At 36.1% G+C, this 26927-nt stretch overlaps 1 protein-coding gene across 1 annotated transcript; it reads right to left on the bottom strand.

Moving 5' to 3' along the window:
• Positions 1-207: 207 nt before the first annotated feature.
• Positions 208-25172, bottom strand: SNX16 (sorting nexin 16). Its single transcript, XM_009891872.1, has 7 exons — positions 24706-25172; positions 19638-19724; positions 14311-14459; positions 8523-8592; positions 4266-4402; positions 2003-2119; positions 208-1725 (listed from the first exon to the last, which is right to left on the bottom strand). Exons 1-7 carry the CDS (start codon positions 25075-25077, stop codon positions 1617-1619), a joined length of 1041 nt encoding a protein of 346 aa, XP_009890174.1. The 5' UTR covers positions 25078-25172; the 3' UTR covers positions 208-1616.
• Positions 25173-26927: the final 1755 nt, after the last annotated feature.

Here is a 26927-nt window from a genome sequence, read left to right as displayed (position 1 = left end):
TTTCTGATGTCTTGTTACAGCATTCTCATTCATTTTCATGCAGACAATTTTTGGTACAAAGACAAACAGAACTCAGACCAAAAGCTGAGTAACTGTAGGAAATCACTGAGGTAAGAAATGTCTCTTTCTAATGGTATTTTTATCCTTCTACTAGACAAGGTATTGAACTTTTTTTTTTTTCCTGTAATGGAGAAGAAAAGACAGGTGTTTTGTCCATAGTTTTATTTCACCAGGAAGGCTTATACAGTTCTGCATAAAGGTCATTGTATGCACAGCCTGAAGTACAAAGCTCCCTTTGAAAACTCCAGCACAAAGACACTGCATATTGACAACATTAAACAACGATGTGGGTGGTATAGGGCGAAAAAAAGATTAAAACAAAACAGCATTCTTCCTATTGGAAAAGCAGAATAAAACAAGGCACTTTCAGTAAATAAGTGAAGAACAGAAACAAGCTGTATCAAAGATTCCACAGAGCTGACCCGGAGCACTGTAACAAAACTCTGCAGTAATGAACAAGTAAAATACAAAAAGGCACTACATAATCCTCTCCCTGCAACTCCCCTTTCTTAACGAATTAGCCAACGGAACTTGGCACAATGGAGTCTTAATTATAAAGTGCATCTCCTGTCTTAATACATTTTGAAAAATAGGCTATAGAACATATGGAGCAACATCCCCATGTGTACAATATATTGAAACAAAAATACATCGCAACTAGATTCAATCTAGTTATGAACTGTGCAGGAAAAAATATGGCTTCTTTACAAATCTTTCAATCATTTCCATATAATCTGGAATATTTTTAAACAAACATGAATGTATTAGCAAGATGGTAAGAGGTAGTGTTCCAAGTAAAAGGCAAACTCACCGATTTTATTGTTACATGGGTGTATAGCAAAGGTATCCCGATTTTAAAAGCAGCATTACCGAACAAAAGAGTATTACAGCATGCTAACTTGGGATGAAAATACACAGTGTTTTGGGGGTCTCATTAGTTCCTTCAGTGAAAATGACCAGTTTTTTTAAAATGTCCAAATATAATCCCATTTTGTAAGTACTTTTCTCTTGGTACTGTAAGTTCTCCTATTGCATTGCATTAAAATTTTCCAGAGAAATATTCTTCAACTTTACAATTTAAAAACAACACATTCTACACTTATTAAACGTAAGATGAGCCCATTTTTACTTCAACAAGCATTAATTTATGGCTATAAGAATATGAAAACACAAATACCAAACAGATGAACACATCAAATGTGTCACACCAGTGGCAACAAATGACATGCTAGTTAGGTGTGTTTGGTGATTTAATGTGAAGTTTTCATCACTCTGCTAGGAAGTCAGCCAAATTGTGTATGTACATATCTAAACTTTAGCTGATTTTAGCCCTTATTAGACTTCAATATATTAAATATATAAAGGCTAGATAAAAATTGAAATCAAAGCAGCACTGGGTATACTTCTTACGTTAATAATTTGTAAGGATTTATGTAAACATTCAGTGTGTGCATTCTTGCTCTTCGCTGTAAATTCTTTGCAGCTACTACGTGCCCCTTCCCACAGGGTATGTCCCAAAGATGAACCTTTCCCAGGCAACAGCAGCTGCTACTGCCCTATTCTTCTTCGTCAGCGGTATATGCTACTTCAGCGACTTCAATTTCTGGTACAGAATTTTCAGCCAAAGAGCCACTCCAGCATGCCTCATGGTTCTCTTTATCTGAGCTGCAACAACAGATCAATAAGCTTTGTCATATGGAAACCTAATATGATTTTCCATAGCCATTTTATGCCTGCAATCCATAAAACATATGCAAAGCTTGTTCAACTTGTAATTTATTCCAGATCTAAAATTATCTATCTTGAGGGCCTTTATGAAACATGGGATAGAGAGGTGCAATAAAATGCTGAATTCCTCAGCTGTTCAGAATGTATAAAAGACCAAACATTTAAAAACATACTTTAAGAAAAACTAAAATACAAGTAAAATAATAGTATTTACCAGCTGTCCTCACCCAGGGTACCCTGGTCTGCTTCTACTGCAGAAGACTCCACCTCACCACTGCACTCACTTTCTTCTCCTGACATTTGACGAGTCATTTTTCCTAAAGATAAATCCCTACAACAAATAAGAACAGAGTACCACCAATCCATACAGCAAACATTCATCACTGGAGAGCTGTTTGTTTCATTTTAAACTTTGCAGTTTTAGGGAACCTATCAATCTCACTCCTAAATGCCCCATTTCTTTTATTACTACAGAGATGCAGGGCTTGCACTGGACAGCTATTTAAACAGTTTATTTGCTCCAGCTGCTTATTCCTAAACTAAATTCAACCTCTGGTTGCATCACAATTTAGTAGTTTTACAAAACTAAAGTCCCAGAGGAGCGATTATGACTTTAGGTAAGAAATTACAAGCAGATGATCTAAGCCACACACATCTTGCCTAAATGGTAGGATTATAAGCAAACAGAGTCAGAAGGAAGACAGGCAGGATGATAAAAACAGTTTCCTAAGTTTCTCGTTGTAACTTTACAGTCACATATTAAGTTTCAGAACAATACATTTTTCCATTAGTGATAAAGAGACAGGTAATAATTTTTTCTTAACAGCAACGTGAATCGGCAGTCCGACTAGCCTGGCTACAAATGGGAATACGGTCACATAAAATTATCAGTAAAACTTGTTTCCAAATTATCGCTCTGTGTGGAAAACATGTATCGATTTAGCATTGAAAGCTGCCACTGGAACTGGAAAGAAAAGCTTGTGAAGAATTTTGTGTTCAAAGTGATACTACTGTATTTCACCCTTTTAACTACTACGATTTCTATAGTTTTATTTTAATGCAAGCATTTTAAGCAGCACCTCAGCAGTATTCTCTAATATGATTATTGGCTGATGTTTGGGCCAAATCCAGCATGATATGTAAAGGCCTACAAGTCTGATGACTCGTCCAATTGTCCCCTCCTACCTCACGTACATTTTAGGTACCTGGCCTTTAGAGCGTAAAGGCAGAAGATGCTTAATTCTTGTTGGGCCATCAGATGAAAATTCCAGTTCAACAAGACAGACCCGTTTCTTTTGGGTTCAATGCCCATCAGGCAAGCTGAATTTCTTAGACAAGGCCACAGGTTTACTTGATAACTTTTACAACTAAAAATCACAGGAGTTATTTTCCATTAAGACTTTAGATACTATTTGGCTGACTTTAAATAATTTTAAATGTCTGGGAAACTGGCAGTGTGTTTATGTGTTTAAAAGAAATAAAACTGTTCTTCAGGGAAGGCACTAAAAAAATAAAATCCCTTTTTTCACTCATGCCTTCTTGTTTTAGTCACATAGATCTTCCTATCATGATCGTTTTAGCCAAATGTGAGTTATGGGCTATTTCACCATTTAAGCCAGCAGTTAAGTCCTAACTTTCTCCTCAAACAGGGAAAGTACCTTTCAAATGTAATTACTTGCCTTCAGGAGTAAGTGACAAACTGAATATGGCATTCAGATCAGAATTTTCAATAAGCCACAACAATTCCATTTAAATACTTTTCCAAATGTAGTTCACTTAAACCTTATATCCAAAGATGTGATTTGTTAGTCAATCTGGATATGCCAGACTCAACAACCCAAGTAGTATTAAAGCAGTATTAAAGGGACCATGGGAATTTACTCCTTTGCTAAGGAAACCAACCCCACAATGACTGACTCAGCAAGTCTGCTGGGACACTGAATAGCCCAACATCAACTCTCCTGGGCCTACTACAAAATTTAGCAGACAGGCATCATAAAGTTTTATAATAAAACTCCACCACTTTTTTTTTTTTCCTTAAACGGACGATCTGCAGCATCATTCCAGGCAATTCAGAACAAAGTTAAAGACATTAATACAGACATATAATTGCTTGATCCCTATATTCTGTCAAAGCTCTGAGTACAGGTGGTATTTTATAACCCAAAGCAATTTTTCCCACTGCTCTCATCTTGAGCAGGGCATTTCACATATCCAACATTTCAAAAACAGAAGAGAATCTTTGCCTTATCTTTACAGGAGTTATAGATGGGACAACACTTTCTCAGTCACATTTGTATTAAACAACAGCTTTTTAGCCAGCATACGAGAAAGAGCCTACTGAAAATATTGCTTTGTGTGTGGTTATGTGGGGAAAATTGTTTCCAAGAATAAAGTTAAAGCTGGTGCTTGTGACTACATAGAGAAAAATGCCTTCATAGAAAGAAACGCCTAAAGCCCGTAGGATTTCTACATACCTAATTCTTCTTTCAATGGCATCTATATGAAGTTGCTTTTCACTTAATAATTTCTTCAGCGATTCAACCTCCCTTTGTTTTTCAAGCAGCTCTTTTTGTAGGCGGTAATTTGTTTCCTCCAGAGTTTCACAGAAAGCCTAAAAGACAAATTTAAGAACATCTTCCATTTAATCTCAATGGACTGCCTTTATTGGTTTTTCTTTTAGAAATACCAACCCGTAACAGAATTGCAGCTGCTTTTCTTTGTATTGATTACCATAAAGAACTATATAAACTTAAAAAAAAGTTCTATCCTTAATATAACAATACCATTTTGCTTTGAACACAGAATTTATTATGGCAAACTGCAATGCAAATACTTTATTGCATCATTTGTTTGCCTCACAAGAGACTTTAGAAAGAAGTTTCTCTCTTTTGATGCGCAGTCCCTAATTTTGAACCTTTTCGCCTATATGGAACATCAGCTGAACTCCCTACCCCCCTTTCCCCTCATATAAGCTTTACTTTCACATGACTTGGAAGCCAATTTCAAAGTATCTAATTATTCCCAAGATGCTAGGAATATTTGCATAAAGTGCATGTTCTTCCTTTACCTAGGATAAAGACAAAGTTGTCTGTAGCAAATAGCCCTTACAAATGACACGTGAGTGAGAAGACCAATACAAAAACATTTTGAAAAAGTTTAAAGAAATGCTAAGAACACTAACTACTCAATCATGGTAACTATGTTGTGTTACGCTACCGAGCATGACGTGTATATATAGTACACCCTGATGAACTTGACAGTGAGCAATCTCAAAACTTAATGCGAAAAGCTAACATGTAACACAACATCCACCAAATACAGGAGGTGACAGAAGCATTGGCACACAGCCTGCCAATCTATTACTGGAAAGAGCAAGTCTACCAACAGTAATGTGCAATTCTGATTTAATAATTTACATGCTTGCACTAAATAAGAAACCCATGTAGGAGTCTTTCTTGGCCTAACACTGCACACAACTAACTACTGATTCACAGAATCCATTGAATATAAACATTTTATATGAGCTCAGTTAAGAACAATGTTGTTAAGACACTATTTTTCCTCAAGTTTTAAAATAGGCTACAAACATCAAGAAGACTGATGTGCATAGATTTATGCACATGCAAATTTCCCTGTTCACAGAATAACTAAAAATATTCTACAGGTGTTGTGAACTGTTTCATTGTTCTATACGAGAACTGATAAAAGCCTTCTGGAAAAACTCATCTCTAGCTGCAATCTATCAGCTGCCCAAGGAAAGGAAGTCACTGTTCACAACCCAATAAGAAAATAAGAAGAAAGGTGAACCAAAGCTGAGAAAGACCTATTAGGGAACTGTGTGTAATGAGATATCTTGCTCCTTGAAGTGCTGGACACCTGGAGTATGCTACAGTTCCGATACCCAGGTGGGACCAATTTCCCTGTAAGCTCTGAAAGGGCAACAGAACTAGACCAACTGGAAGGCAGCTTCACTTCCTTCTTCAGTGGATCATGAAACACTGATGGAAAGAACCTGTGGAAACAATCACCAATGATATGACAAAAAGGATTGCTTTAGCAAATATTTTGCCTACGTTTCTGTGATAAAATTTCTGTAAGGCCTAATCAATTTTCAGTAGGGGAGGTACCCATACTCCTCCCTAAAAAGATAAATATGTTTTGGCAAGTCTTTCTTGAACTGGAATAATAAAATAGACATAAAATAAATAGAAGATATCCATATTTTCCATTATCAGGAAAACAGTAACAGGATTTATTTTTTTCAATGCTTTGTATGACAACAGTAAGGTGTAACAGAAGTGATTTTTGAGATATCTTTAAAACTGAACTCCAGGAATAAGTATGTGAATAATAGCACTCGTCCTGTAGTTGGGCACTGTTATAAAAAAAAAAAAAAAGGCGAGGTATGGATATAGATGCTCTCTGATATGCAGGAGTTTGGGATCCTAACAGGCAGTAGCAGGGCAAAAAGTAGGACCACAACCATGGATTTCAGGTGAGCAGACTGCAATCTCTTCAGAAATCTGCTTGGAAGAAAGAATCCATGGGAAACCACTCTGGAGGGAAGAGCAGCCCAGGAGAGCTAGCTGATATTCAAAGATCACCACCTTCAAGCTCAATAAAGGTCCAGCTCAACAAACAGAAGTCAAGCAAAGGTTGCAGGAGGCCTGTATGGACAAGCAAGGAACTCCTAACTGAATTCAGATATAAAAAGCAAGTGTACTAGCAGGGGAAGCATGCATGGAGAGAGCTGAACCAGGGGTATAGGGCTGCTGTCTGATCTTACAGGGACAGGGTTAAGAAAATGAAGGCTAACCTGGAGCTGAATCTGACAAGGCATGTGAGAGAAAAGAAGAAAGGATTCTACAAGTCCATAATCAACAAAAGGAAGACGAGGGAAACCACGGACCTGCTGCTGAATAGAGTGGGGGAGCTTGTGACAAAACACACTGAAAAGATTAAGGTACTCGATGCCAACTTTGCCTGTCTTAACTGCAAGACCAGCCTTCAGGAATCCCAGACCTCTGCACCCAGAGGGAAAGACAGGCAAGGGCAAGACAAACTTACCCTCAGTGGAGGAGGACCAGGTCAGGGAGCACTTAAACCAATAGGACAAAGATAAGTCCATGGGCCTGACTGGTTGCATCTGTGAGTGCTGAGGGAGCTGGTTGATCTCCAGCTTGTTGTCCACCAGGACCCCAGGTCTCATGATTCAAATACCACGATCAAAGATAAGTAAGGGACTTGAGCATCTTTGATGTGAGAAGAGGATGAGAGACCTGGGACTCCCGTCTGGAGAAGAGAAGGCTCTGGCTGATCCTATCCATGGGTATAAACACCTGATGAGAGGGAATGAAGAAGAGAGCCAGACTCTTCTCAGTAGTGCCCACTGACAGGACAAGAGACAATGGGCACAACCTAAAAACCAGGAAATTCAATCTGAACACATGAAAAACACTTTTTTACTGCGATGGTGATGAACACTGGAGAAGGTTGCACAGAGAGGCTGTGAAATCTCCTCTGTAGAATATTTAAAACCTGACTGGACACGGTCCTGGGCAACCTGCAGTAGCAGACCCTGTTTGAGCAGGAGGGTTGGACTAGTTGATCTCAAGAGGTCCCTTCCAACCTCAACCACTCCCCAATAAGGTGGGGTATCCCTTGGAGACCAGAATTTTATGACAGCTGTCTCTAACAACTTTACAGAAACGGTTAATAGCCAAAACTACAATAGCACAGCTATTTTAATAGTTTGCCCAAATTCCTATGGTGGAAGAATAACCCTGAGACTTCACCACAATACGCATGACCAAAATCTCTATGAAGGCGGCACTTAAATTTCTTAATTAATTATCTGAATAATTCCTGTTATTTTTATTACTTTTCATCAACTTAAATAGCTACGATGAAAAGTGATTGTATGGAAATCAAATATGAGCTCATAACACAAAAACCATACCAAATCCTTCAGATGTACATAGTAGTGTAATAACAGCCAAGGCACTCCCACTTACATGCAAAGCAAACTGGTAAATATAAATTTAGTTAAAGGAGCATCACTTAACATTCATAATTTCTACAGTATTAACAGTGTATGTACAATTCTAAAACACTGTTATTCTATAAAGCAAGAAAACTAAGACCACCTGTTCTAGACAGACTTGATACAGCTCTGCATGCCAGTGAAACCTACTTCTAATAAAATAATGCTGTATGCTGCAGCCTATTTGTTCAATGTGCTCATATGCACGTTGAAAATCTGCTGTTCTACAACACTACTTGACACTACTTAGTAATCTGCAAGAACACTATTTTTGGTGTTTGGAATTAATCCTTTCATTACATTTCATAGCAAGAGCATTTTACTGCAACACCTTAAATCTAAGGTGTACGCATTGTGACAATGTGTTGAATGTAAACTACAAAAACTCTATATTCAGTAGTTGCCTTATATACGTAGTTGCATAAAAAAACCAAATTTCATCCGCTGGTCACATAAGGCAAAAAGGAAGAGATTATATCTTGGGACAGGGATGAAGTACAGCAGTCAAATATTATCAGTATGCAGCAATAATCAGACCAGGTCAGTTTTAGAAATACATCTATTTGCAAATTTTTTTGAAAGAACAGAAATAAGTGTTTCATTCCATACCATTCAGCAGATTTTACAATATTCTAACAAAAACTACTACCTTTTGCATTCTGCTTTTATCATATTATGTAGCACTTACCCTGCTCTCTTCTAGGCTGTCAAAAGGACCCGGAGGATCATCCAGACAAAGGAATTCTCTCACTGCAAGACTTTACCAAATAAAAGAGCGTGAATTACTTGAAGTGCAAAAAAGCAACAACACTTAAATATGATCATAAATGGGCAGTGTTTCTTTCAGGGACACAAACATCTATCCTCAAATTTAATCCCAAGTATTCAAAGTGTTAAACTATTAAGTCTCAGTTGTATGTGTTAACCAGGGACAGTATTTAAAATATGACTTAAGAAATTGCGCGAGTACACTTAGGAGTTTTTAAACAGAGAGTAGATCATGATTTTCCCTATTTTCATAGAATTTGTTGCTACACGACAACTGACAATCAAGTTTAACACTTATTGAATCGGTACTGAAAAGGTTTGAAAAATTCTCCTGGTGAAAAATAAATATTAAAAGATGGATGAAAAAGTATGCTGCTAAAATCCATATGCAGATACCTTTGAGAAATATCAGTGGAACTAAGCATGAGTACCAAAATGTGCTTATGCATCTCCATTTTGCTAAGATTATAATCCACTGACATACACACAGTATCTAGTTTTTTATATACAGATAAAAAAGAATAGTAAGTTATAAAAGAATAAGAAGTCACAAGGTTAATGTGCCACGGATATACCACATAGCATTTCTAAAAATTATTTCAAACAAAAGGATTCAACTCGAAACTGTGTACAATTGTGTAACAGTTGTGATCTGCCTCTGTGCATTGCGTTGCAAAGGCCAGAAGGAAGTATGTGTGGTTTACTATAGGTTACTTTAAGCATCTTGCTCATTCTATCTTCCAAGTCTAGATTTCTTTTCACAGAACTCTTCAATATCTCCAAATACGTTCCTTAGCCCATCTTTCTAAAACTTTCCTGCTCTGCTGTGTTCATTCTTCTATAAATAACCTCCAATCCGAATACTGTATTCACAATTAATTAGCAAGCAGTAACTTATTACCAATTCTGCGCTGCACTCTCTACTATAAATCTTTAAATCATCTCCTACTGCAGTAAACACAAAAAATGGAAGATGTGAATCCAAACTAATTCCTTGTCTCTTCCACCTAATTCCCATGGGAAGGTGAGGGCAAAAGGAATTAAACGTTCTGCCTTCTGATCATTCTCTGCATTTGAGGTGGACGCAAAGTACAAACATAAAAGGAAACTTTTACCCAGTTACCAATCCGGTTACAGCTTCAGGTTTGACAAGCAAAGCGAGGAGAGAAATTTCTTCAGCAAACACTAATCATTGATTATACAGTCACTTTTAGTTTTAGAAAGACTCTGAAGAATATTTATCTAAAATACACTGAACCTTTATTTTTTTGTTGGATTTTTGTAAGCCTGCTTTCAAGTGCTTATTGCACATGTGAAGATACAGGTGGTTTTTTTTGGCCAATGTTGGTGAGAATTCTTGTCTTTGTATCCACTTTCGCCTCATTGACCTTTACACCAACCTGAAAAAAAATATCCTATAATCATGATCATTCCTTTCCCCACTTAAACTGAGTAATAAACATGATAAAACCTTCCTTTTTCAAATCCTCTCCACTGTTTCACATTCATTAATCTATGATCTGTGCAGGCCATAGCCTAAACCTGTACTATTAAAACAGCTTCTCCCATGTACTCAAATAAATAAAAAAAAAGAATTCTGCTACTTAAACCAAGATTATCACTCCAATTAGCACAAAAAATGATAGAAGGTAACAAGTCATTAGTTAAATTATTAGAAAACATAACCTCAAGCCAAATGAAAAGTTATTCAGGCATATAAAGTACATTTTCAAGGAGAAGAGCAGGGTTGCTTTCTTCCTCTCCAACTAGTTTAATCTGCCTGAAGTGACCCTTTTCCAACACGATGCTCAAGTTCATTGCTTAATGGTTGAATTGTTCTTTTCATAAAGATGCTGAATGAACTCACATATGCCTAATGCAGAAGAATTCATTATGTGGAAACACTTCTGCTCACCATTTTTCTTCAGTATCTTCATCCTTATTCACATAGCTCAGTTCAAACGTTTTAAAAGTATTTAATTTCCACATTTTACGAGCAACTTTACTGTGTTATTAAAGGGTAACATTACAATGGCATATCATGCAGTAATGCTTGTGAGTGAAAAAGGAAATGTCCAGAAAAAGGAAATGTCCAGAAAAATAAATATGCAAAACTATCCAATTTACATATACCATCTAATTACAACAGGTCAAACCCATTTTTTTTGTTTTCCCTATAGCTGCTGGCAGAAAACTGTTACTTTTTTCTACAGTTTTCAATACTTCTTGAAATTTAAAGCTGTAGATTCATTATTTTACATGAGGTCAAGAAACTTAAAGCCACAGGTCACTGAAAACGTTGTTTCTTTATCTAAAATATGCACCTGATGGTATAAACATTTATTTGCAGCCTAGCTTTACTCTGAGAGTCTGCTTTGCCCTTTGCCTCTGCTGTCTCCTCCATGTGTTACACCTCTTCCTTTCATTTAACAAATAGGATAAAATTGTGCCTTAAAAGTATCATAGAAATCTTCTACATCATGTAACAGAGATTGCAGTACATGGCTTCTTTCTTTGCTCCTACGCTAGCTGGCATCGTTCTCAAGACGGGCAGCGATGCCAGCGTACACCAGCACTAAGAAGGGCTGCAAGAGGCAGCACCCCACATGGGGATCCCTGCCAAGACTCAACAGCTGACTCAGTTTCTCCCTTTCAAGCTGCTTCTTATATAGGGTGGAGGCAGAGGAGAGCTGTGTCATCTATATAAAGCCAGATGACACTTCTGTTTAGCAGGTTAAACTTCTTTCTCCCAGTTCATGGGTTGTACGAAGCCTCCTTGAAAACAAACTCTGTGGGTGAGTTTCATTTTGATCTTTCACTGAAACTTCAGTACAAGGCAAAATATGAGAAGAAATACATAAAACACAGATTCTAAATTTAGTCACCTGCACACCATCCTACATTTTAATCTACTTTGTGAATCTGGTTTTATTAAAAAATAGGTATACCAAATGAGGTCTATCCCTGATAGGCAAATTTTCCGCTGTCAATACGTCTCAATGATAATACAGTACATAAAGATAAAGGAAACAGACTTCTCTACAAAAAGAAAAGGCTCATTTGGTTTTGGTGTGACCCAAGCAGTATGACTTATTTGTAAAAGTGTAGAAATAAATGGTGAGCTTTTAAGGAGGAAGCATGGTCAGATGCTCACCACTGCTCATGAAAGATGCAAATATTAATTTCTATTAACAGTAACTTTTACTCTCTGATAAGTGGGTAAAAAAAAAAAAAAAGACTGATGAAATCTCCCTAGTTTTAATCACTTCCTGAGGAATCCAGACCTTCCAGAGATACAAAAACTAGAACATAATCTGTACCAATATGTTATAAAGTTTTTTAATAAACCTAATCTTCATGCAAAACCTTACACAGCCAAGATCAGAATTTTCCTCAAAACCACATTGCAGTTAACTATCTCTTAATTAACCAAAATACAAATTGATTCCACAAACATGTAAATTCCCTTTTTTATATGATGAGCAATGCAGTCTAAAAGTTATGTTTTGGCTTTTTTTTTTTGCCTTAAATTGTGACAAACACCATTTTGTCCAATATGGACCATCATCAAGATACAAACAAGCTAGCTGAAATACCAAACTAGCTGCAACAACATGAAGCATAAAGCCTTCAGATCTATTCAAGCAGACTGGAAGTCCATCCAGCTCACTAGTCCGTCTCCAGCAGCATAACATAAATGACATTTAGAGAATAATTCCTTTCTTTTTTTTCCGCACACTTATTATTGTGTAATTTAATAATCAGGAAGTTCTTAAACTTCTCAGCCACATATTTCACCCATGTAATCATATTTAATAGACACTGACAAGGAAACTCACAGGTTGATCCCTATTTCTTTTTGAAACCATTTAAGCTTTCTGTCTCTGACATCTAACAACAAAGCTTCACAACTCAGTGTGACATATTGAGAGATGACTATGAATCATCCACAATATTAACATTCTTTACTCACCATCCCTATTCCCCTTGATGATTTCGCACACCCTGTTTAGCCAGCCCTCTCCCAGGATGACAGACTGAAGAGAACAGAACTCTTCTTGCAGGGAAGTTTGTCTGTAGCTTCATCTCTTCTTGTCTGCCTTCTCTGTACTTCTAGCAGACTCCCTTTTGAAATTGAATGCTGTGTTTTAGCACTGGACTACACAGAAGTGCAATTCAGATTCCCACAGCAATAACTTTTTTTTTTCCTTTTTAAGGTCCTCTCCAACAGTTTTTATGCAACTTTTTGACTATTGCTGAATACTGAACTGATTCAGAAAACTGTATCAATACCAATAGTTATTTTCCAGGTTGTAAAAAACAATAGAGTTTATGAATCTGTATGTACTTACTGTCATTTTGCACTACGTGACATGAAATTTAATGTTATTCCACAGTGCCTCAGGATCCTTCTACAATACTTCATGATCTCATTGTTCATTCCCTTTTCCAGATATTCTTAACATCCGTCTCTGTAACTGTGATCCAGCATTCCGTATGTAACACCCCTAAATTTCCATCAATCCTTTTCCCCTTGCCTTTCAACCAGTTCATACGAGCTCCCTCATAACTACTTGTTAGATAGATTTCCCTCCGCAAAAGACATTATTGCTTTCCCAAGTATTATTTTTATTTACCTGCTTATCACTTCGGGTTTTTCATTACAAGCAGTACCAAAAGTTGGAGTTACTTACTAATCTCTAGTCCCCAGACTCAACAGTCAAATGCCTTATAAAAACACCCAAATGTAACAGCCATTCTATTAAAAAGTAAAGTAGACATGAGCATTATATGGTCTCACACCACAGCTCAGCAATTTTACATTTCAGTTCCTTTAAAATTCTTGAGGAAATGCTTTTTGCTCTAGAGAATTTCTTACTCTTCATTTTTAATGATGTTTCAGATGAATACAGCTCCTCAGACTCATTTCTCAAAGAATCTCTGGTACAGCAACTTCACAACCTTTTTATTTCTGCTCTTGGAAAACATTTTTAGAACTAACTGCTCCACCTCTAGCAACTCACTAAAATTCTTTTTTGGCTTATATTAAAATGATTACACATTTCATTTGCCAGAATTGTGTTTTACTCATCTTCCAGCTTTGGAGGAATCTTCCACGTTGCATGAAAAAAAGATAATATTCAAAGAGACCTGTGCACTTTGTCACTTAAACACAGTATGTTTTTTAGACTCCTCTTGAACCTTTTTTGATTTATGGTTTACATTTACTCATGTAAAGCAATCTATTAAGGTACTTCTATTACTATCATGTAATGTAAATTAAAAACCTTTAGTTTAATACACATTTTAAGAACTAATCTCGTAATACAGCAGGTACTTTCCATTATGAGAGCCTAACATTTAACCTCAATATAATTTAACAATATATCAATTCGGCATTCAGCACACAGAAATAATGTTTTAGGAGTAAACATGGGATTCATCTAACATTTTAAATATTACAGCTTTTAGTTAGTGGTTAACCATGTACAATCCAAAATACTGCACTTCCCATTTTTTGCTTCGGTTAAGATGGGATTAATTTAATAGGACACCAAATAGTTCACATAATGACCAAATGCACAACACAAATGTTAATGAAACACCTTACTGTGTTGCTCAAAGATACACTCCTAGAGCCTAGAAGCCTATATGAGAATTCTGAACACAAAAAAATCCCAATCCACAAGCCAAGTTTAATCACGTACCAGTTAGCAATATCTTTGTGAGCTACTAGGTTCTGGAGAAATGCTTGTAGTCCCAACTGTCGATCTTCCAAGAAGTCAGGATTATAATTATCCTTGAACCAGCGCTTTGGTGGAAGAGCCAACCGAAAGCCTGGAAACATATCTTTCAGCTGAAATAGAAATCAAAGCCAAATGAAGAAAACCAAGAAAAAAGTCTTGATGAGATACTGAATTTGACACAGGCACTGACTTTACTCAGAATTACCGGATCTTTCTGTCTTCTGTTATGTTCAAGCACAAGGTAAGTCTCAACCATAACTGCAATCCAAATTATAGCATAAATTGTGGACACAGTTCTGTCACTTGCTGTGTTGCCTCATGCAATCAAATGACCTCTCAAATTTACCATATAAAAAATAGGAATGAAAACCTTTGCTTTGTTATTTAATGTCTCTCGGTCTACTATTCAATGCCTTTGCATCAGTAAATGTAAGAAAATTGTATGTAAGTAAAAAGTATCAAATGAGTAAGCATTTCAGTGGTATTTCTTCTAAAGTACTCAGGGATAGTAAGTACTATATACATAAAATACATAAAAGCTCATTACAGACCTACAATTCTGCACCTCATCTTTTCGGGGGGGCTGGCAGAATGAATTACAACACAGGTCTGAGACACTTCTAGTAAAGAGTAGCTCCTTGTACACCCAGAATATTAACATTTCAATATGCATGGATACAGATCAAACCCTAGTACTAACATGCAGAACTATTTTTGAGTTACTTGAACAGTAACAGGGTATACCCAATGTCAGAAATACCTAGAAATTTTCTTTGAATTCAGAAATTGAATAGTCAAGTGAATGAAAGCATAAAATTACATAACCATGGACCTGTCCAAGAATGCTAATTAATTATTTTTCTAGTAACCATGAGGGTAAAAAAAAACTTTCACAAAAAGCAATTTTTGGATGCCCTTTCTTAGACAGGATGCTTGACACAAAAATCTTGAAGAGGATTTATAACCAACAGGAAAAACAAACAGGTTTTAGAAAAATCTAATGTTCCTACATTAGGATTGCTAATCCTGCTGCCGCAAGAATTGTTTAATCTTTTTCTGAAGACAAGATCAAGTCAGCTTCTGTCAGGGATGTACTTCATACACCTAAGATATTCATATGAATGTTCCAGTGACAGGGATTCCAGAATCTAGCTTGAAAACAGTTTAGCACTCAATGTTTACATAGCTGCAAGATAATTTTTCAACAAGTGTCTTGATCATTGCACAGCAAAATTTAAGCCTTCTGACAACAAGCTTTATTTATTTAACTACTCTTTACAGACTCTTGGAAAAGCTAATGGATAGCTCTTTCAGCAGATTAAGTCAGATACTGCATTTCAGCTAGAATCTCTCTACACAATTTAAAAGAAGAACCATGTTAGTGGATCACCCTCGCTCATATAAGTACCATTTCACAGCACAAGCATGCTTTTTTAACATCACAAGCATTGTATATTCAAATAGTTCATGATAACTACTAGTTTCTTATTTATAGAATGGTTTATTGTCAAAGCCTTGCTCTTTATTTCTGCATTTAATTATTATGTTTTTCTCTTCTCTTGCTGAATTTCATCTTGATATTAGCCTCTGATATTTTTAGTTTATTTTTGGTCATCTGAAGTTCCTTCATCTCTTACCAAGTTATTGTTCACACCATATATGTAAGTATCCATTATCTCTCTTAAGTTAATAAAATACTGAATAGAACTGAACCCAGAAAAGATAACAAAATGAGTTCCTGTGTTAGTTGTAGAGAGGACCATAGATAACCATTGCTGAGAAAGCTTTTTAACCACACAGATTTCTGCTTAATTGTAATTTCACTCGTCTGGTTATGTAGATCATGTAATTTGTTTTAAGGAAAGAGTATGCCTACCCACAGATTACTCCTTTTGTGGATAAAGAGGGTATGAGAAAGCTAGTTAGCTGTCAGCAGACTAATTTTCAACAGCATAGTCCCAGGGCATTCTTTCTCGAGCACTCCCCAAACACAGCAAGAAAAACTGCGGGTCAGACAAGTTATGCTGACTGTGATCACTTGCTTGGATCCAGCATTCTTTCTACATGTCTCTCCCCTACATCATCACATCACAGATGACACGTGTCACATGAGGCACAGTCTCAGGGAGAAAAGGTTAATTTCTTGATTCTCAAGACTAGCCATTTCATTATTTGTTCAACATCTCTACCAGCATAGTAATAAACTTTGTAAAGTTTTTTCATCATTTTTTGGGACAGAAGAGTATTCTTCACATACTTCTCCAATCCACTAAGTGTTCTGAAACAAAACCTATGCATCTATTTTAGCCTTTGCTCCTAACCCCTCAAATTCTGTCATGTTCCAACATCCAATAAGATTAAGTTTTTTGTTAATATGACAGCAAGACAGTATTTCAATCTTTGCGGTACCATTCGCTATTCGCTTCCCATAGTTTGCTCTCAAGTAATGGATCTGTTATTTTACTGCCTCCTTCCCTTACTCCTGTCTCTAGTGATTTGCAGAACTTTACCTACTGGTCTTAGCATCCTGTGACGGTCCATCTTGCATCTCAGCACTTCTGCCTTAGTCTTTAGAAGTCTGTACTAACTACTCTCCTTATGCTGATCTCTTTTTTTTTTTTTTTTTGGTAATTACTTTTGATTTTGAAATCACTATGTGGCTTCTTGTGTACCCAATACAGGCAATAACTCATCTTTCCTTTACATTGGATGACTGGCCATCATCTTCTATTTGTTTTCTTTCAGTAGGTATGGAGTTTTCATAACCTTGTCATTGCCTGGAAAGTAGATAGCTTTGACATTAAGAACTTCTTCACACTTGAAATCTGTTCAAGTCTTAACCTGCAGCTGCACTTCTTCGTTTCATTCATAAAAGAGGTTCATGGGTTTGAGCTTTTTTTACTCCCATTCTTTTCTATTTTATTAGCTATTCCTTACTATAAATATTTCAGAAACTAGTGGAAGTACAAACACTTTCTAGGATCCTACTGCTATTTTGCCATATTTATTTTCTTTGAGAGTTCATGGCAAATATAGAATGTTATTACTAAGTTCACTAGCTGCTTCTATTAGTTAGCCAAGCTGCATTCATTCATCTAGTCCCAATTTTATCTACCCAAGTCCCCATTGTGACATTGTTCCTATTCTCACACACTCTCCATTTTTAGCCACTGCCAAAGTCAAACTCTTAGTTTGGTTTGGACTTGCAAATAAGTATATGCCTGACACATACAAAATGTATTGCTCTTCTGTCTTTATCTGGTCTTCCTGAAAAGCCATTCCCCCTCTGTTAGTACTTCAAACTGATTCACATAGTGGATTATTCAATTCAGTTGGCATTTAACACCAAGTTTCTAATACCATTTCAGAGAACGAATAACTTGCCACCAATCTCAAGAATGATGGTGAAGAAAAGGAAACAGTAAATTTCTTTTGTTTATATTGGATTTCTAGGAGATAGGGTACAGAAAATCCTGGAAGTGTACATGCATGCAACTTTATGTCTGTATTTGTCATTAGAAAACAAGGAATTGCAAGTGCTGCACCATGCCTTCTGAACCACTAACACATGTGTATAACCATTTACTCATAAGAGATCGTGCTTTGTATAATACAGACATGCCAGCACCAGGAGCTGAAACGTACCATAATTCTGAACCTTCTAGAGAATTACAGAATAGTAACAAAATAAAAGTTTAGATGTATACTGAAAGACGAAAAAACTTCAGTCAGTGACACAAGGGAAAAGAAGTTCCTTCTTTTAAACAGAAATCCTAATACTGATAAATTTTGTTAAAAGCCAAACATTTCTGCTAAAGATTTGACTGCAAAGACTAAGGATTCACTTGTAAAATCTAAATATCTATTCTAAAATGAATACCTGTGGCATTTTAATTTTTGAAACTACTGATAATCACACTAAAAGTCAATGCATGTAAGCCAGTTGTTAGCTTATATGTGACATAGCTGACCAAAACACAAACTGTTGTATGACTTGACTCCTGAAATTTGAGTTGAAATCCCCAGAACATCATCATCTCAAAAGTAGTCAGGCTTTTGCTAATACCAAGGCATTCCTTAGTTTGGGACAGATTGAATTAAAACAAAAATTTCTCCAGAAAGAAATCTCTAAACTAATTCACATTCAACAATTTGTGGTAGTTTTAGACTGCACTGGTGTTTTAAAGGTAGCCTAAAAGACATCTAAATAGGTCAAACCAAGAACCCAGAGAAATATGTAAGTTCAAGTCCATATCAAAAATTTCAGCAGAATGAAGTTCTTAGTTGATTAGTCACATCGATCCAAGGAGAAGAAAAGGTATACCAAAAATCCCTTAATATGGGTAAAGGAAGGGATTTTTAAAAAGTTACAAGTTTGAGAATGCAGGAACATAATAGAAGAAAATGTATTAAACTTGCAATGAAAGATTATTCTTAGGAGTGGACAGTAGGACAAAGAAAAATGTAATTCTCGTTTTCTACTTTTATGCTTCTACAGAAATAATGGTAAATGCAATAGCCAAATGCTATTTACCAATTAAAAAACCTTGTGTTTTTCAGAGAAACAGTATTTGTTTTCAAGGGTTCTAAAAACTAAATCCAGAGCTCCTATTCACCTGGCATCTCTGTCTTCAGCTTTAAAGACCTAATATTTCACAACTAACTTCAAAGACACTGAAGACTGACCAACACACAAAAAACCCACTATGTTCATGACACTTCAATTTTATTGTTTATTCAATTTTATTTGCTGAGGCCCCATCCCTGGAGGCGTTCAAGGCCAGGCTGGATGTGGCCTTGGGCAACCTGCTCTAGTGGGAGGGGGGCAGGGGGGTTGGAACTTGATGATCTTCAAGGTCCTTTTTAACCTAAACCATTCTATGATTCTATCATGAAAGAAAAACAGAGTTTGTTGCACTGAAAAGGGCTGAAAAATTATTGGATCATTCCTGCAAAAGAATACAGGCCCCTAGTTCCATTTCCGTGCAGGGGATACAACTATTAAAGAGTTAATTTCCTTTATCACATAGATTAGGAATAAATATAAAGTATGAAGCACACTAAAAGCTTCAGATGAAGAAACACCTTCTTTACACTAGCTGTAGTTATTTCATGTATCTTGGAAAAAATGAGGAATCATACTTTTTAAAATTCATTAATATGTGTTTTAAATGCAGTAAAAAAGGCAAGAAAAAAAAAGTGACAAAAATGTAAGAGAGAAAGAAAATGAAACCTGAAAGAAGAGTGAGGCAAGTTAGATTAGAAATTTACCAGTGTATAATTCTCACCTTATCATTAAGCCTGGAGAAATCAGTGTACCGTCTGAAAACGACCCAACTTTCCTCTGGACTTCTTTTTACCAGTATTTTGTATACCTGTGCGGGAAAAAAAAACAGGAATATCAGAAAAATGTGCAGAACTTTAGGCTGCACTGGCTGGAAGGTTGGTATTATCCTTCATTTCTTAATGAAACAAAACTTGGGGATAAAAAAAAAAAAGAGTCCTTAATTGGAGCTTTGTTTTTTTTAAGCTTAACCATCAGTACAAACAGTATAAAATAATTTCAGAAGGAGTTTCTATAGTTCCTAAATACATTTATCTATTGTCTGTAAGAAAGCATTTGTGAAACTGCATCCAGATTTCTTGCCCAGCAAAAACCAAATCTCAGTTATCAAAGAGGTAAGTGAAGTATGTTTTAGTGATCTACTTTAACCTTCACTGAATTATGGTTTTACTCATCAATCCTGTTTTTAAGATGACTGTAATGATCAGTTACTGAGTGTTATATTGTTTCACAATGTCTCATCTGACTTGGTTCACAAGGAAAAGTGACGCAGGATAAAAATAACATCCTGCTTTGGTTTCATTTGTCTTGAACATTAGGTTTTGTCTTTCCAGGCAGAACATGACCACTTCCCTAGATAACTGCATCAGAACAATTATGCTACCACTGTAGAACTGAAGTAATGGATACTTTGAATCAAGATTTAGGAAGACAACAGCACAGCAGTACCATTCTCCTATTTAAAAGCAAATGGACAAATAAATAACACAACAAATAAATAACACAACAAATAAATAACACAACAAATAAATAACACAACAAATAAATAACACAACAAATAAATAACACAACAAATAAATAACAGTCATAATTAAAGAAAAGAAAATCAAGTATACTCTAATGCCTGAACACAATGAATCTAACAACACACAACTTCAACTGGAAAATATTAAGCACTGTCTAGGAAAGAAGGGGTTTTATGTCACACCCTTACTTTTTCCCATGCAAGGATAAAATGGCTCTGCAATTGTACTGGGTTAGCTTTCCCAGTCTAGGTGTTCTCTAGTAAAACAAAATAAAATACAAGGAGGAAAAAGATATTTTTGGTATCAGTGATAAATGATCTCTTATAGGCATTTAACCAAATTCTATTTAAAACAATTTCAGATCTGTTACATAGTAAAATCTTTCCCAGTATTTCACAGCAGGTTGCTTCAGCTGATAAATCTGTTTTTCTTGTTGCAATCCCTGCATGTGATAACTGCAGTGCTAGCCAACTTCTGTACATGTGTGAGACTGTTTTTAGCAATTTTGTATTCAATAACGTATGAAGTTGCAGACAGTTACACAAACTACAGGTAACTACCATGCAAATTAAAAAGCAATTCTTCAGCAATTTTTCACAGAATTCCACTTTCAAACAGCAGAATCTGTTGAAGTTAGGTACTGTAATAGAGGCAATCCGTCATAAACAAAAAGCTATCAGCTTTTAAAATTCATGCTGCAAGACACACCTGTGAAGCCAGCATTAAAACATAGTTCTTCTGTCTTACATTTTCAGTATAAACGATCTCCAAATGGTTTAGCTTTCTTATCATACCAGAAGTATAAACAGAGTTTTATTTTACAAAAATTTCATAAAGCAGAACTGCTATATAAAATTGTGAAGACTCTGTGCTAATACACAATAAAACATAGAACAAGAAACTTTGGAATATGCTTACTGATCAGCAAGTAAATCAGGATTCTATTCTATTCTATTCTTTCATTCTAGTAAAGTTCTACAAAGACATTGCTTACAAACGCACATGTGAAAAAAATCCACCTAGTCTGACCCTCACTTTGAGTAGTTTCCAAGTAAATATTAGCCAACTTAAAAAACCAAAACTAATTACAAATTATGGTCACAAAGAGCACAATCAGCTCATGATTACTGGCAAAAAAAAAATTAAATAAATATGGTCAACCTGAAACAAACATTTTTGGTTTTCTTGCCAAAGTTGAAAAACGTTTTCCGTTTGGTTCTTTTTCTTTTTAAGATTTTTAATTAATAAACAAGAAAATCTAGATTATTACAAAACAAACTGTCAGTTCCTTCACATAAGCTTTTGGGAAAAAACGACAAATTAATTCAACAAATTCAAGTAATTCTAGTCAATCCTGAATTGCCTTATTCCACAAATACAAAATATTCCATGAAAATATACAAATATTTAGTAACAATCTCTGGCTGAATCAGCATCTCATTATCATTTCTTGTTGACTTAAAAAAAAAAAAGGGGGGGGGGCTAATTGAACATGCCAGGACTGCCAACTCATTTGAGACCAGCTGCTTACAAACAGAGACATTTTTCAGCCTATTTCTTTTCTCCCAGAAGCTTCAGCAGCACGTACTCCAACATGCACTAACATTTAACTCTTGAAGTTAGTTCACTACTCAGCTTAAGTAATTCAGATTCATATTTTTGGGAACTATGAGACGCTAACAAGCAGTAAAAAAACTTCAGCAATTGAGTCTCCTCGCTTTTACAGATAATTTCAATTTAAGTTTCCACTGTCAATTTAAATTTCCACTGTCTTCCATCTCATTGACTTTGTGTTGCAGAAGCAACCCAAATTTCTAAGACTAATTACTTGCTGGGTTTAATGCACAATAGCGAGCTTATTTTCAACGTGTAACTGAAAACAAACAGTTAATTATGTGCTTTCAGAAACACAGACAGCAACACAAGTGAGTTCAGAAAGAGCAAAAATGTAACGAAGCATTTAATGATGAAGAACATTTAATTTGTATGGTAACCTGGCCTGTGACTCCTTAACTACTGTCAAAGACTATCTTACACGCACACTGGAATATGTCTTGGCATATTTTCAGACTAGCCTGTATCAATATAACAATACTAGTAATTGTTTTAGTTTGGGAGGTATTATTTAAAAGGAATCTTTTAAGTTACCTGTAAAAAAATTTTGGTTCTTCTCTTAAGCTACCATGCATGATGTTAAAAACCAAAAAAGTTAAGTCAAGGTATCATTCTCAAATAATTACAAAGTAGCGTTGTTTAATTCTCTGCAAAGAGAACTTGATGATTTTACTAGTGTTTGAACTGTCATAAGGGCATTAGCTTCCACACTTTTCTGGAAAAACAGAAGAAAAAAATTGTCTGCTATTTCCTCCTGCATAAATAACTGGACAATATTTGACAAAACTGGAACATATCTCAGTTATGTACGGTTGTGCTAGGCTCTTTTTGGGTTAAGAAATCATGCATTTTACTCCTTCCCAGCCCTGCTTGTTTTAGAACTACTTCTCTTTTTTTTCTGTGTATGTGTTTAAAAGCCCATCTGTGCTTGTGAACTGTCAAATTAAGACCTTTTTTAAAGTAAGATACCTCCGATATATCTACTTGTAAGTGGAACAGTGTTGTAGATGAGACTGAAGTTTCATCTGTCCTTTCTTGTGTCTGAGGCTATTTATAGCAGATGCCTACGTAAGATTTTTAAGTCTAAGACAAATACATCAGGATACTTTTTGCCAAGCAGTCTAAGTTCCAGTGATTTGCGTTATGGATATCTTGAGACAAATGTGTACCTCTGTGTATTTAGTAGTCCAGTCTTGAATATACTTTTCCCCCTCCTTTATGAGTTTGTCTACTCTGTTTTTGATTGCAAATTTTTAGTTTTCATGATAGCCTGGGGCAAGAAGCTCCACAGCTAAACCAAACAACGTGCTACTGACATCAGTAGCATGTTGCGTGGTATCTCCTTCATTTGTTTTTACACTTAGCGTCTGCTAATTTCATTTAATGCCTGTAATTAGTTTTGGAGAAAGTATGTCCATTCTACTTGCAATTTTATAGACATCTCTCAGATCCCCCTCAGAAGCTAGCTGTCTTTTTTTGACAAAAAGAAATGGGCCGATATCTCCACAGAAAGCACAAACTACTATTTCTGAGTGATAACTGATTCACAGCTCATAACTACGTATGCGAAATTTTTGTTTATGTGCCTCACTTCATGTTGAGTAAGTACACTGTGTCAGTACCGTGCCTTTGTGGTGGAGGAGGTTGAACCATGTACTGTGGTTTATTTGCAAGACTGTGGCTAGCAGATTAATGGAAATGATTGACCCCATCTCTTTAGCACTTGTGAGACTGCACCTGCAGTACTGTGTCGTTTTGAGTTCCCCGGCACAAAACAGACACATATTAAAGGAAGCCAGCAAAGACCATGATTTTTTTGTTTAACTCGATCTTCAAGGTCCCTTCCAACCTAAACCATTCTATCATTCTATGATTCTATTTGTGACTAATATTGCTCTCCAGAAGTAACATAATTAATAAATAATTAGTATCAAACAACTCTCATCAGTCCCACAAGCATTGCTGAATTATCTCAAAGAATTGTTTCAACCACATCCACAAAAAGAAATGCACAAATGCCTCAATATATTTATGGGATGTAGAAAAACTGAATCGCCAGCTACAGCACGTTTTGAGAAAAATCAATGCAAATCAGTTAAGCCGGTGTTCTCTCATGAGATACTGCATATGTGACATCTCACTCTGATGTTTGCAGAACAGATTTCCCTTCATGAGAAACTAAATCTAGCAATGCAAGAAGCCGTAAACTTCGTGTTTTCACTTCAATACAAATGTTGTATGTTACTCATAATTGTAAAAGGCAAGTATCACAGTGTCCTATCATTCATTTCAAATAATATTTAAGATGTTTAACTATACAGAACTTCTAGAAGTTCAATTTCACAAGAAATTGTAACTTTGCAAGGAATTCCTGACTTTTCCAGCAAAAACTGATACCTGAAGTAGAATGAATCCCTTCTATTCCACGTACACAAGTATAGGAAAGACTGCTTCTCAGTCTCAATTTTCCCACCTGTATAATAGGAACGATATTTTCCTGTCAGATGGCAGTACTTTGAAGTTAAATTGTTATCGTTAAAGTGCTCCAACATCCCTGAACTGCAGGATTAATTACTGAAAGAGAATGCATTGAAGTACATTCAATCATTATCTTGTCATTACAGGATGAACTATACTATCCCCAAAACTTACAGTGAATTTCGCCCTTTCCTCCATCACCTCATAACCCAGTATAGTAGGCGTGGATGGTCGATCTTCCCAGCTCCTGGAATCTGTATTCTGCTCTATTTCTTCCACAGGCTGAGTACAGTATTCTATGGATGTATCCAGACCTGTAAATTTAGTCCTAACAAGTGGACTACTACATACAGAAGACGTAGAACCAATCTGGTCAGGCACACTCATCTTTTTAAAACTACCAATTGTAGAGTCCTCCAGCTGTCCTTTTGAGGAGCTGGAACTTGTCGAGATGCTCCCAAAAGAAGAACTTCTTTGGTTTCTGTTTGTAAAGCTGGATGATGAACTTCCAATAGGAATAGGAACAGGAACGTATGGTGTTGCCATCCTTCATGAAAAAACACTCAGTTTTTGGTCCAGGAGTTTAGGGTTCATTCACTGTACAAGCCATGATTTCTCTTGTTTTCAAGAACAGTACCTGCAGTGAAGGACAGAAAACATTGTCATTTTTAAGTGAAAGTAACACTAAGATACTGCTTTGGAAGAATCTAGATCAGCGTTGAGATGGTACATAGCAGTATTGATGGTTAAATATTTTCACAAGGAATTTGGCTTCACATAAAATGCTGCTTTACAATTGTATTTCTACAGTTTGACAGTTTTACAGGAGTTATCTTTCATAGCTATTAAGATTAAAATGACAGAAAGTTAAAGTAAGATTACAAACCAGAAAAATCTTTTTGCCCTCTGTGATTTAAATGCTATTTTGTTTTATTGAAAAAGCCAGCATTCTTTAGGCATATCTAAGAAGCTGTTGTAGTTTTAATGACTGTTTAGTATAAACAATACAAAAGCTTTTCTCAGAATTGCTTCTGTAAGATAGCCGGAGCAGACTACATGCGCCAAACATGCATGTGACAATATGGATGACATGAATCAAGAGACAACAGAGTAAACAACTTAGGTGAAAAACTTATTTGCATATATTACATAGTCACCGAAGCATAATGGATGTGTTTTCAAAGCGAAATAGTTTTTCAAAACAACTCTGTTGCATATAATGCTGCAGACATTTGTAGCGATGTTAAGTGGGCACATTTTCTGTAGCTTGAATTGGAGCAATTAAGTTTTACAAGCATGCACATCAAAAGCAGTGTTGTAATAGCAGCTAGTTTTCCATTCCAGTAGATTAAATGGAAAAAAACAAGTTCAGTGAAAGAAGATAAACAAGATTTGATATTTTTTCTTCAAGAAAACCGTTTCATGCCAAAATTAATCTTTTGTGTGCACATTTCTAAAGAAAGTAAAAGAAAATTAAGACAACAGTATCAAACTGGCAAAAAAGCACCACCTCCTCATTTTAACAAAGTACTCAAAAAGCTCTTACAAGATGCAAATTTGATGCTACCTCTTTGGATTAATAGAATTTGAGTTGCCACCCATTTCACCCAAGAGTATACCAATCAACCACAAGGCTGCATGCAGCTGTGAAATGGGAAACCGACAACCTGATTTACGTCATATGTATAATCAATCATCAACTGGAGCAAAACCCAAATAAGTTTCCTAATTACCAGGGTGAAGTGACGCTTTCGTTCTCTTGCCCTAAATAAATCTTAGAGAACACCAATAAGGAAATAATTATGAAATGAACCAGCATCAACAAGAAAGACTGAAAAATGCTCTTGAAAGAATTCCCTGAGTGAAGGAAAAAACCAATCTCCCTCATCCTTTCAGCTATATAGGGAAAGCTTCACACACTCTGTATGTCAGAAAGCTCAGGGAACTTGACCAATAAGAACAATTTCAAACTGGCAGTGACTCCTTGGGAACACCTCTGCCTCACTGTGGGGTGACGCTGGACACTCGGCAGCATCCAAGGGAGCAGAACTGTCAGTATCATAAACTCATGCTGATTGAGCTTGCTGGTTTAGGGGCAGCATTTGGACTATCCAGCAGCTTCTACTGCAGAATAGTCTTGCACTTGGTTGTGTGACTTAACCCCACATGTCAGACAGCTGACCTGTCTCAGCCTCGCATAGCTTTGAAAGAAGCAAGTCACACCTGTCTTGGAGACAAGACATTCTCCTGGAGCTAGGCCAGGATTTAATCCCTTTTTTCACCTGTATCTTCGTAAGTGAATCTGTTTTCTGCCTCAAACAATAAATTTTTTTTAATAGAGGTAGAAATATCAAGACAAGAAGTATTCTCTGGTAGACTTTCTCCAGCAATACTGG

The sequence above is a fragment of the Charadrius vociferus genome, unplaced genomic scaffold, assembly GCF_000708025.1.
Source record: "Charadrius vociferus isolate BGI_N301 unplaced genomic scaffold, ASM70802v2 scaffold15, whole genome shotgun sequence".
In the NCBI taxonomy this organism is placed as follows: Eukaryota; Metazoa; Chordata; class Aves; order Charadriiformes; family Charadriidae; genus Charadrius; species Charadrius vociferus.
Note: the sequence above shows the minus strand (reverse complement) of the source record. Positions and strands in the feature narration are given on the sequence as shown.